Raw genomic sequence first — 11,805 nt, 5'->3', positions numbered from 1 at the left:
TATATATATATATATATATCTTTATACTTTGTATATTAAACGCACACATATAGCAGTACTACAACAAAATATCTTCAGGTGCTATATATATAAAAAAATATAATACATCTCCTCCATTATATAGAATTCCATTTAATTATTTCTTGATAAGGACTCTTTGTAAAATAAAAGCTGTCAACCCCACTACCTTTGTTTTTTCCCGTGGACCTCTGCCATGCTCCGTGTTGTACACAGCCCAACATATACTGTGAGAACAGAGCAACCCACAGCTTGAAATGTTAACATGCTTCTTACTAGTTTATATTTTGAGCTTTAAAAGTCGTCCTGCCTTTAGGGCATTCAGCACTGGAGCTACTGCATCTGAAAATTCTCATCTCACCGCTATCTGAACAAGCTTCTTCTGAAATCTGATATAACATGCAGGCATGCCAGTCTCACTACCTGTACAGCAGTCAGTGAAGATTATAGTCTAGCTGAGGCTAGGAAGACTTTAAGAATGTTATTTGGCTTTGGGCTGCCAAAAGCTAAACAATGAGCACTAATGGGAGTGAAGGGGAAAAACACAACTCTAAATAATCATACCTATGGTTCAAACAGCAGCTTAAGTCTTTCAGTGTTGTCATGACAGAACTGAAAGATATGCTCCATTTTTAGTTTCCTGATACCGACCGCTGAGGTGCTCTTCACCCTTATAAAAATAGTTAAGTAAGAAGCCAGGATAGAAAGAGAGCAGAAATAGAGACAAAGACAGAGAAAATGACAATCAAAGGAGATTTAACAGCACTTTATGCTACAGTCGGCTTCCTAGTGCTACATAATGTAAAATGTAAATATTTATGCCAGAGCTCTCCACATTTTCTGAATGAGTTGACACATTGAGTGCATGACTGTTGGTGGTCTAAGAAACATGATAGTGTCAAATAACTGTGTTTCAAGTGTTTTGTGTCCTTGGTGGTTTGTGATATGACAGAATAGGATCTCCACATGTAAGCAAACTGAGAGCCAAGTCTCTTTTGTTAAGGTTTGATGATTTGCTTTTCAATAACAATAGTTGTTTCTCCAATAAAAGAGAGCACTAATGTTACCCTTGGCGAGCAGCTTGTTTCATTGCAAGTTACTGCATTTATCTCAAGTGAAAACAGTAACCAAATAATTCTTTTCAAATACACACTGCTGTGGAAATAGTTTTAACTTTTTTTTTTTTTTTTGTAAAATAAATTGACTTCTGATCCTCTGAACACCATGAACAGCAGATGTCATAATATGTGGTGGTTTTGTTCCTTTTGCTTTACCTTAAAGAACCACTGCAGTGCTTGCTGTTAATGTTGCCAATAAGCACAGACTTGATAGGCAAGGGTTTCCTCATTAATAGCCTGCAGTGGTGGTGTTGATGTGTAATGGGACTACTGTCATAATGCATCCTTACATCCATGCTGGTGGCCAGGCATTTAACCTTGTGTACTACAACTACAGGTGGGACTGCACAATACCCACATTGCTGTGCGTATACTAACATTTATTTTTGCTTAGCTCCTGTAGATTTTAATACCCTGATTTGAATGTGGTCCAGGAAACATACACTTTTTTCACTGCTTTGCTCCCACAGAAGGAAAGAAGTCTTTATGCTGGCTTCGTATTGGAATACAACACCATAAAAGTGCCAAGGGGAACACCTTATAAGGAAGTTAAAATGCACCTTTGGGAGATCTTCCTTTTGACAGTGACGAGTGGCGAGTGCTCACTCGTTGGTCCAGGTAAAGCCATGTTGAAGATAGTGCAGTTTTTGGCCTGGAGTGCAGCGTTTGGTTAATGTCTTCAAAGTCCATTGTAAGTTGTGTTCCCGTGTGGTTCTGTGCACATATTATAGGAATTGTGCATTTAGATCTCAGTGGCTGTGATTTCTTCAAAATGGATGTCATTGCTGCCACTGTGGACCTCATAGTCCTCCATGTCCCTGTTCTCCAGCTCCAGGCTGAGCTCCCTCATCACTCGCTCAAGATCCCGATTTCGGCGATACATCTGGATGTAGTTTTGTTGCAGCTGTTTCTGGTAGCAGATTACCTGGATGGAGGACAGAAAAGTAAGAAGATAAACTACTGAAAAGGTTTTGAAAAAGTTTTCAAATGTGTACGCTAGGCCTAACAATGTCAAATTATAGGATGGATCCTTTATCTGTAACTGCTTATGCGGGGCAGGGGCTGCAGCCTATTGCAGCCTATAGGGCAGAGGCAGGGTAAGCCTTGAGTCTCAGGGCCAACACAAACACACATAGACAAACACCCCTTAACAACCATTCATATTCACATTCACACATAGGAGCAATTTAAGAGTCACCAATTAACCTAACATTCATGTCGGTGGCAGGAAACCCACGCAAAAATGGGGAAACCATGAAAACTTCACATAGAAACCATGTTGAATATTATTAATAAAAACCTTTTTTCTTATTTTTGCTTTTTACCTTTCCCTTCTCCTCCTGCCACACTCTCCTCTCATCCTCAAACCGTGAACGTTGCTCCTCACTTGTCCTCCTCTCAAAAATGAGCTCAGCCTTAAGCCTGTCCACCTATGGGAGAGAGGCAAAGGAAATCTTAGAAACTGTTATGATCGTCTATTTGAAATACTTAAAAAAATGCAGAGATTTCCTGATATTCAAGAATTAACTACTAATTAAGCATTAAAATATATTGCATATAGTATCTGGGCCATTATTTTGGAAGTCAGCATGAAACCAGTGTGGATTTAGAAAGAAAGTGATGAATATATTTTTGAAAAACGTCAATTTTGCATATTTACAATACAGTTGTAACTAGCCACAATTCTAATTTTAGATATCCCCACTAGTCCAGTACCTAAAAAAAAGGTACTTATTATTCAGAAAAAAAATAGTACCGTATGTAGTAGCATGACATACTCAAGTAAAGTACTACAAAACTGTAGATTACTTGTTTTATTATTTCTACTGCTTTACTGTTTTATTGTAAATACTTATGTCTGGTGAAGACGCAGAAAAAACATGTAAATACCTGTTGTCTCAGTCCCAACACTGTTTCTGCATTTTGCCGTTGTGCCTTGGCTTCATCACTTTCTCCTCCCCAGACAAGATGAGTCTCCTCTCCATCACGGAATACAGAGGGACTGGGCCCGCCCCTTCCTGCCATAGCTCTACCCTGCTGGAGGGACAGGCTCATGCACTGCCCTTTCATGGTTACATTGCCAGGTAGGGAAGGTCCACTAGGACAGGAAAGAGGGTCACGGAGCCCGGCTATGTCCTCTTCCAAACGGCCCACTTTCTCCCGGAGCAGCTCAGCTTCACTCTTGCGCCTCTGGAGTTCATTCTCACAGACTTCCAGCTCTAAAGATCGTGTACGCAGAGCTGTCTGGGCCTCTTGGAATCGGACCTGGCTGGCTTGCAGTTCAGATCGGGCCTCTCTGAGTTGGGCCTTCAGGACAACAATGTCTCCAGCCTTCTGGCTGAGCTCCGAATGGATTTCTTTCAGCTGCTGCTTTAGGAGGGAGATCTCACCTGATTTCTGACATACCTGAAGTGAAAAGAGAAAGGAGTTAGAGAGAAAGGTGAACACAAATTTTCTCTCAGGGCAGATTAAAAATAACATTTTGGATTTGTAAAACTCTTTCAAGCTTATGAGCTTAATTTAACCCTACCAGGTGTCACCTCTGACTTAACACCTTTCCTTTGCTGACATTTCATGCCTTTATTAGTGAGTCAATGGTACAGAGATGAGCAGAAAATGAGTGGTGAAAGAGGTGGGGAATAACAGTCAGCAAAAGTCCACTGTGTGACTCAAGCAGGGATGTTCCAATTCTCAGTTGGGACTTTTAATGCCAGTGTGACAACTTTCCAGTACCAGGCTCTCCCCTACCTCCCATTTTGTTTCTTCCAAACGTGGCCCCAGCTGAGTCTGCTCCCTCTGGATGGTGGCACACCTCCTTTCCAGTGCATCTCTGTCCTGCAGCAGAGTGGAGAAGTCATCCTGCAGCTTCTTTTTCTCTTGCTGTAGTTGAAATACCTGATGACACACAGAGAATTATATTTCAAATGTTTTTTCAAACTAATACAGATGGGCCAATCTCTACTGAGACATGCACACACCGAAGAGACTGATCTGTAAAATAGGAGACAAAAAAAAAATGTTTGTAGAAAGACATAAGCAGCATAGTAGGGTAAAAAGACAGGGCATCAAGGTGATATATTTCACAAAGCTCCTCTTGTTGACTAACTATAAATTCAGAAAATTTTTCTTCTAAACAGATGAGTTGAATTCCGGGATGTCATTGTTAAGTTTGTGTAAATATTTTTGAATAGTTAGCATACCTGTAACTGTAGCACCTGCTGAGCCCTCTGGGCCTTCTGAGAAGTCTGCTTCATCTTTGCCCCACAGCTCTGCCTCAGTTCTTCCATTTCTCTTTCACATCGACGCTGCTTCTCCTCATATACCTGACAAAGCAAAAAACAAGGGTGGGAGATCAGAGATTAAATCTTCATTAGTGATGACATCGTATGAAGTTGCTTTATTTTGTGTTTTTCCTCACCTGGCAGATGGCAGCTTCATTCTCATCCAGAGTTTCCCGGAGCTGTTGGAGCTCCAGGTCTCGTTCCCTAAGCTTTTCCTCCAGCTCCCTCACCACCACCTCATAGCCTTCCACTGGTGGTGGCGAATGGCCACAGGACCCACTGTCTGACAGGGGCTGCCCACGCCCACTTAGAGAACCTGAGCCTGTGCTCTTACTAGATGAGGAACGTCCACTGTCTGAGTTAGCATGACCATGGCTGGCATTTACACCTGAAGTGTTCCGGCCCAGGCCTGTAACCGGCTCTAGTTGACCCCCAGAGCCAGATCCAGAGCTGCAGCCCTCACTTGGGGCCAAACTGTAGCCTGTGCTGCTGTGAGTAGGGAGACTGGAAAGAGAGTTCCTCCCTGAATCTGACATAGAACAGGACTGGCTGCTCCGAACGTTGCGGCACCCGCTGTAGGAGATGCGGTTCTCTTCAGAGACTGAACTACTGTTCCCTCCGTTGCCAATACTGACGCTGGCATTGTTGGATCCTCCCAGGGGCAGCACAAGGCTGAGGCTGGCATGGCTTTCTGACATACTACAGCCTCCTGGCCGTGGCGACAAGTATTGCACAGAGTGACGATTCTTGGGCACGACAGGTTTGAACGCTGTAGGACGGATCAACACTTTCTCCATGTTCTAAAAGTCCAAAATTATATTTTGAAAAAAAAAAAAAACAGCATTAGTGGGTGATAAAGCTACGCTGTGCTAATTAGTAATAACTGAATAAAACCCATTAGAGGGGCGAGTGATATGTTGGCAGGTCCCAAGACTCTTGATTAATGTAATTTGGTTTAATTGATATTCATGGACTTCATTAAGCAATTTTCTTAATGATTTTTCTATCATGTAAGATAGAAAAAGAGGAACGAGGCAGAGAATTTGAAAGAAGAGAGGGCAAAGAATATCTGATTACAAGCCAAAGAAACAGAGAAAGGAGAAGGAAGAGACAAGACAAAGACAGAAGGGTTGAAAGCTCCTCATAGGTTCTGTAAGTGTTCCTCAGTTTTCAGGAAATAAGTCATTGAATGTAGGGTATCACTGACGTTAATCATGAGGAGGTGAGTAGCTCTCAAATGATCCATCTGAGCCTGTCAGGCCAGTGATTAAGCTTCTCTCTAGATCGATGGAAATAAATAGCCAATCAGACAGCTGAGTTAATCTGCTGTAAAACATGCTGCAGAAATGCTCATGCCTGCTCAAGAGTTTCATTAATACAGTGTGTATTCCAGACAGAGCACAAAAAAAGTCCTTGCTGTGTTATTTAATGTCACAGAATACATTTTCATAAAGATATCTTCAGGTCAAATGTCAAGCACACAGCAGCACTTACTGTATGAGGCTTGTGCAGACTTAGTGTATTGCAAAGTAATGTTTCCACTACAGCATCATATGTACAGTTGAATAGGTACATTTTATAAAAGGTATGGGCACATCTTCTTTTCAAGAGCTTTTACCTACATCTCGCATAATTGGAGGAAATGTTCTTTGAGTGACACTATAAAGTGTATGTAATGTTTTTTGTTTTTTTTAAACTTTTCTGTTCAAGGGGTAATATAATTTAGCGTAATAATTTTAGAGAAAATGTATCATCTACCAAAAAGTTGATATCGTGACACGCCCAATTATATTATGCATTACAAATGCATAATGGGCTGATAAAGCCTGAGGACAATACTCATAACAGGACTAAAGGTTTTTGTTAAACATGAACACATAATATAAACAACAATCTTATCACAGGTTCTTGTCAGTGCTCTCTGAGGAACCAACTATATTTTCTTACTAACTCTAATTATTTTGGAACTACAGGTTCTTGTTACTTATGGCCGATATATCTCCTGATACACACCTTCTGCAATAGCTAAACATATCAGCTCAGTGCATTTATTGATCAAACTCTGCAGTCTACTTCTTTTACCTTCTCCAACTGTCCTGACACTGGGATGAGTTTGGGAGGAGGCCCTCCAATGTTGCCATTCAAAGTCCTGTTGTCCTTTTGCTCTTCCGAGTCACTGCAAGGGCTTGTAGCTGCCACCACCAGGTTGTCGTTCCAGTCTCCAACCACCACCTCATCACTTACATACCCAAAATTTCCATTAGTTCCCCCACCTATTGCACCAGCAACTGTTCCAATACCACCTGCCCCAGCAGAGTTACCAGGCCGGGGCTGCTTCTTGGTGGGCAGGGGTGGGGGCAGAACCTGGGCCTGAGGCTGTGTTTGGTTGCTGATGACCAGCAGCTGCTCCAGAGAGCTCCCGCTGCGGAGTGTGTTATCTTGGAGCCGAAAACAGCTGGTAGCAGGTGTAGAGCGGCGTGGTTTGTTGATAAATTCGCTGGCGGCCCTGCAATGTTTCTCCTGGTAAGTCCGGCCTGATATGAGACTGCTGACAGAACCCATGGCTGTCCCAGGGCTACAGGGCCCACAGGTGCCAGAGCAGGGGCCTGAAGGGGAATGGGATGCTAATGGCCGGCACTGCTGGATGTCGAGACCTGGATTGGGGTGGTCATTCACAGGTATTGCCTGAACCAGAGCCATTGCAGCTTGATGGTGTCAGACACACCAAACACTCTGATAAGAGAGAGCAAATAAGGACAAAATCTTTAGTAATTCAACTTTTGATGTAGCAGGTTTGACTATTACACATGCTCTGTTGGAGAGTTTTATCCATGCATATAAGGTTTTTCATTTAACAATAATTAAGGCATAATACGTTCTAACTACCAATGAATCCATTTTCATGTAGACCTCTCAAACAATGTATCCATCTTTTTCTGAATAATTTATAATGCATTTTATGATTTCATTACCCCTGCTATTTCATCAGAAAACAAAAGAAACCTGCGTATTTAATAATACTTAGTAATACGCTTATACATGAGACAGAGCAGGGCTAATTTGGGGTGATGCTGGTTGCTACTTTGAACACATAATCATATTTTGAAAGTATGACAATCAAACTCATTATGTGGCAAAGAGCATTTTCAACTTTGAATTTTAGAGGTAACTAATCCAAGATTATGCTTAAATTTTTTACGTTGAAAAGGTTATTCATAATCTTTAATATTAGGATTACAATATTAAAATGTGATAAAGTGAATGTAATTCATTTAATTTGCAAACACACTATACAAAACTCTTAGCTACAATAGCTGCAGACACTTTATTTCTATTTATATAATCTATTTATTCAAATAATTCCCCTGAGAGAAACAGGCCCCCAGACCCCCCTCGAAGTAAAGTCTCGTTTTTTATTAAATACATTCTATATCTTTGGTGACACCACTGCTAATTGCATATGTCATTAACGAGGTAAGACGAGAAAAAAAAGAAGATGGATTAAGTAGAGACTGAGAACAGCACAGACAGAGGGAGAGAGAATGATTCACGGTCATCAGTGGCTGCAGCTGTTCAGTGATTTTGCTGAACGTCCTCATCTGAACTTGGTGAGCTGTCATCTGTGTATTGTTTCTAAAAGGATTTGAAATCTAGTCACTCCACTGTTTCATGATCACAATGCTCATACACCAAAAATATTTGCAAAAAGAAATAATAGTCTCGCTTGGTTGCTATTTTTAGGATGAGAAACATGGATACAGATTACCAACAAAAAGGAGCAGCAGATTAGGTCTTCCATTTGCAGATAGTATTATCAGTGTTAGCTGCCCCAGGGGCAAAGAGAGGGGGACCCATATCCTAAGCTTGTTGTGCCAAAGTCAAATCTGTCTGGCCAAGTGGAATCATCCATGCCAGAACTAACAATCATACAAACACACACATAATCATTTATACCCACAAAAAGAATGCATCAAGGTTTGCATGAATCATAGAGATCCCAAATGAAGTGATATATGATTAAAAATAAATGTCAGTAAAGATGGTGTCACAGACAGGTAAGTGACTGATAAAGAATGTATTTGTAGTTTTGATAATTTAATATAAATCAAATGATTAGCTAAAATTCCAAGTCCTCAGAAATATGTCTTACAATGTGCAAACAGTATCAGCTGCAGTTCTCCATGTGTTTGTGTACATAAGAGGCATTTAGGTATAGAGTTGAGTTGTGGGTTACCTGGTTTTGAATTAGCAATCAACACATAGGTACAGTATTTCAGTAAAACAGAAGTAAATAGACTTGAACCTGAAAATATTTAATTATATAAATATAGCTTGTGTATAGCCTGTGTCAAATCTAGGTTGATAAAACAGGAGTGTATCTTTTCCATCAGACTCATGGAATGAATGTTAAAAAAAAGTTCTGAAATACTTTCGGTGTAGACATGCCCTTACAACACACGCAAACACAGCATAACATTAGGATGTCTTCAGTCTGACCGTTTTTGGAACCTTCTGAAAGAGACAATCATACACCTATGCCTACTACAGATAGCGATAAGCCAAATCTGCAGAGGTGAGAAAGTCACTCACTGTTTTGTAATCAATTAAGTTTTCAACTTCTTGGAGGAGACACTGTCTGCAGTCATTTGATTTGCCTTTGAATGTGGTCGAGTATGAACATGTCTGCCTTTAAACATGGTTGATGACATGCTCAGTCCGGCCCAAAAGTCTAGAATCTTTAAGTGCTCAAATTCTATTAATCAGGACAAACAAATTACAAGTAAGTCCTCATTACATTAACATGCTAATTATGATCGTGATTTTAGGTCATCGTCCAACAGCTAAGGGCTCTTTATTTGTTAATGATCGTTCAGTTACTAAACTGTAAGTATGTTTATAAGTATGTGACAAGGAGTGAAGGGGAGTTAAAGAGAGGAGACAGACTTCATGACTACACATGAGTCAAGGAAATAAAAATATGCGTGTTATGTGATCATTTCCCATGCCAAAACAATTACGCATCACAACCTCCTTTCACCTCGTATCCAGTCATCCTCACCTTCTCTCCACTACCAGGATCTTTCTGGCAGGGATAATAGAATTAGCAACTCTCTGCAATCATCATTGTGCCACTTCCCAACCCCCCCAGCTAACCCTTTGAGGCCCATTTGAGTGGAAGGGAGCTGGTTTGATTCGGTCTTCCCATCCTTGTGATCTTAAAAAGTTATTAAAGCCTACTACTACTCCCCTGCATTCCTCTGACAAAGTGGTAATACTTTCACCACCCTTCCATCTACTTTCACTGCTTCTTCCACCTTTCATTACATGCATCCACCGCTGTCAGCAGCATAAGACAAGCAAAGAAAAAAAACATTAGTTGTCACTAAAAATAGAAAACATCTCAAGTGCCTGAAATCATTCTGATAGTCTTTCATGAGGCATTTCTCTCAGTGAGGCATTTGATTCGATGTTCAAAAATAAACTCCAATAGAGTTGTCGCCAGTTATTATGGGGTCAAACCAGGGGCATGTTACACCACATCCTGACATTCTAAAACTATTAAATGATGCTGGATGGCTTAAAGGCAGCATCACTGCTTCTGACAGGAGCTGGAAATATATCAAATGGTTGTGAGAGTTTACCCTCCACATGGCACTCACTGACCTAGGATGAGTAAGAGCAGGACTGACAGGAGAAAGAAGTTCCCAGGTAGCTCTCTAACCAGATCCAGGAGTGGGGTCTGTTATGAGGAAATAATCCCTTTATGATAAGTCTGTTAATAACACCAGGAGAGGAAGCCCATTATTCCACAGCATCAGATCACCCATGCAATCACACACAACCTTCAAGCTGTTCCGGAGACTCTGCTGGGCTCAGGATGGAGTTAGAAAAGCAAAAAGAGGAAAAAGAAAAAGAAGGGGGCTTAAGAACAAGGGCACAAAGGCAGGCTGAGTGGGGGTGATGGTTGGGGTTTAAGGGAAATTCCAATACTAGGTAGTCCAAATAGAGGCTCCAAAGAGGCCCGAGCTCTTGGGAAAATCAGGCATCTATAATCCCGTTTGGTCATTATTTAGTAAGCACACAGACACTGGGGTCTGAGCACCTTAAGATCACAGAAGAAAATATAACGTGAGGGGGAGACAGTGTTTCCTATCTAAAACACCAACATTTCACTTAAGCCAGGGGGAATTTTTCTTTCTCTTTTCTTATTTTCTCTTTACATGTCTGAAATTGCAACAATAAGACAAGAAATGACAGCTGAAATCTAAACCGTGGCCTTTTGACTCTGCCAGGAGTTTCAGTCGAAGTAAGCAATCACTGTGGAAACACATCGAGCTTATAGTTGGAGAAGCTTTTTTAAGTGAAAACAGCCAAAATCACAATGTAAAAAACAGCAAATGCTAAAATTGCAGAGACTGTAAAGTTAGTATAACCAAAACAAGCAGCTGATAGATGCTAAAATGCACAGCCAATTGACAAATCTCAACTTTAGGTACACATCAAATGGCCCACTTCACATTACACTAATTTGATTGATTATTAATGTCCAGTGCATCTTTAACCATTGATAATGTTGACATCTTCCTGATGAACTACTATGTTTTTATCATTGCTCATTCCTCCACTTTCATATCTGCTCATTTTCATCCGCATCTCTTTCCTCCCTTCCTTGCTTCCGGTGCTGGGTTATTGCTCCACCGCTCTCCTGTATCTCTCTTTTTCCATTCCCCCCTTTTACAATAAGTGCCTGCTCACTAGTCTATGCTGCTAGATTTTCATCTGCCCTTTCTTTAACAGCAAAACCATAGCGTGACTAACTAAAGGCAAAGCCAGTGTGAAGACAAGAGCAACAGGTGGAAAGTATAAAATGATCAGATCAGGGCAGTCGTTGTTTGGACAAGGGAAAAAGCATTAGTTCAAGCAATGATAGGAGCCATTCATAATAAAGGCTATAGAATATCGTTTCATTGGCTTTGATAAGTGGCTACTGCACTGTAGAGTTCCACTGATCATAAAAACAGTAGTCAAAGAAACACAAATTGAATCCTGAGCTTTTTTTTTTAAATAAAGCTTGCAACTGAGAGAGTTTTGTGTAAAATTAGGAGCTTGTTTAGAAATATTCCACCCTGGTATGCAGAGCTTGTGTGGCCTTAATTAATCTCTACACCAGTAATCCCAGCCGATGGAGAGAGAAAGACAGACGGTGAGACTGTCATAGGGAGAGAAAAATCAACAGGCTAGGTGAGTCACCATAATCCTCACCTGCTGCTAACAAAAGAAAATCCACAAGTACGGGCAAGGCAGATTCTCACAAAACACACACACTTACCTCAGCAAAGCAATCTCTCTGCACTTAATCAAATCTCATTTATTTGTCACGTATGCAC

The 11,805-nt window shown here is 40.9% G+C and overlaps 1 protein-coding gene across 3 annotated transcripts in view; it reads right to left on the bottom strand.

The window, feature by feature from the left end:
• Positions 1-208: 208 nt before the first annotated feature.
• LOC137135266 (leucine zipper putative tumor suppressor 2 homolog) overlaps positions 209-11,805 on the bottom strand; it is a 36,739-nt gene continuing 25,142 nt past the window's right edge. For all 3 annotated transcript variants that reach the window (XM_067519696.1, XM_067519698.1, XM_067519697.1), the window contains 7 exons: positions 6,500-7,150; positions 4,555-5,217; positions 4,337-4,459; positions 3,885-4,031; positions 3,027-3,542; positions 2,462-2,566; positions 209-2,061 (listed from right to left, as the gene is read on the bottom strand). In XM_067519696.1, coding sequence (XP_067375797.1) covers positions 1,879-2,061; positions 2,462-2,566; positions 3,027-3,542; positions 3,885-4,031; positions 4,337-4,459; positions 4,555-5,217; positions 6,500-7,117 — 2,355 coding nt within the window. In that variant the 5' untranslated portion in view covers positions 7,118-7,150 and the 3' untranslated portion in view covers positions 209-1,878. The remainder of the gene's footprint in view (positions 2,062-2,461; positions 2,567-3,026; positions 3,543-3,884; positions 4,032-4,336; positions 4,460-4,554; positions 5,218-6,499; positions 7,151-11,805) is intronic.

This window comes from Channa argus, chromosome 1 (assembly GCF_033026475.1).
Source record: "Channa argus isolate prfri chromosome 1, Channa argus male v1.0, whole genome shotgun sequence".
Taxonomy (NCBI): Eukaryota; Metazoa; Chordata; class Actinopteri; order Anabantiformes; family Channidae; genus Channa; species Channa argus.
This window is presented reverse-complemented; position numbering and strand designations above follow the sequence as displayed.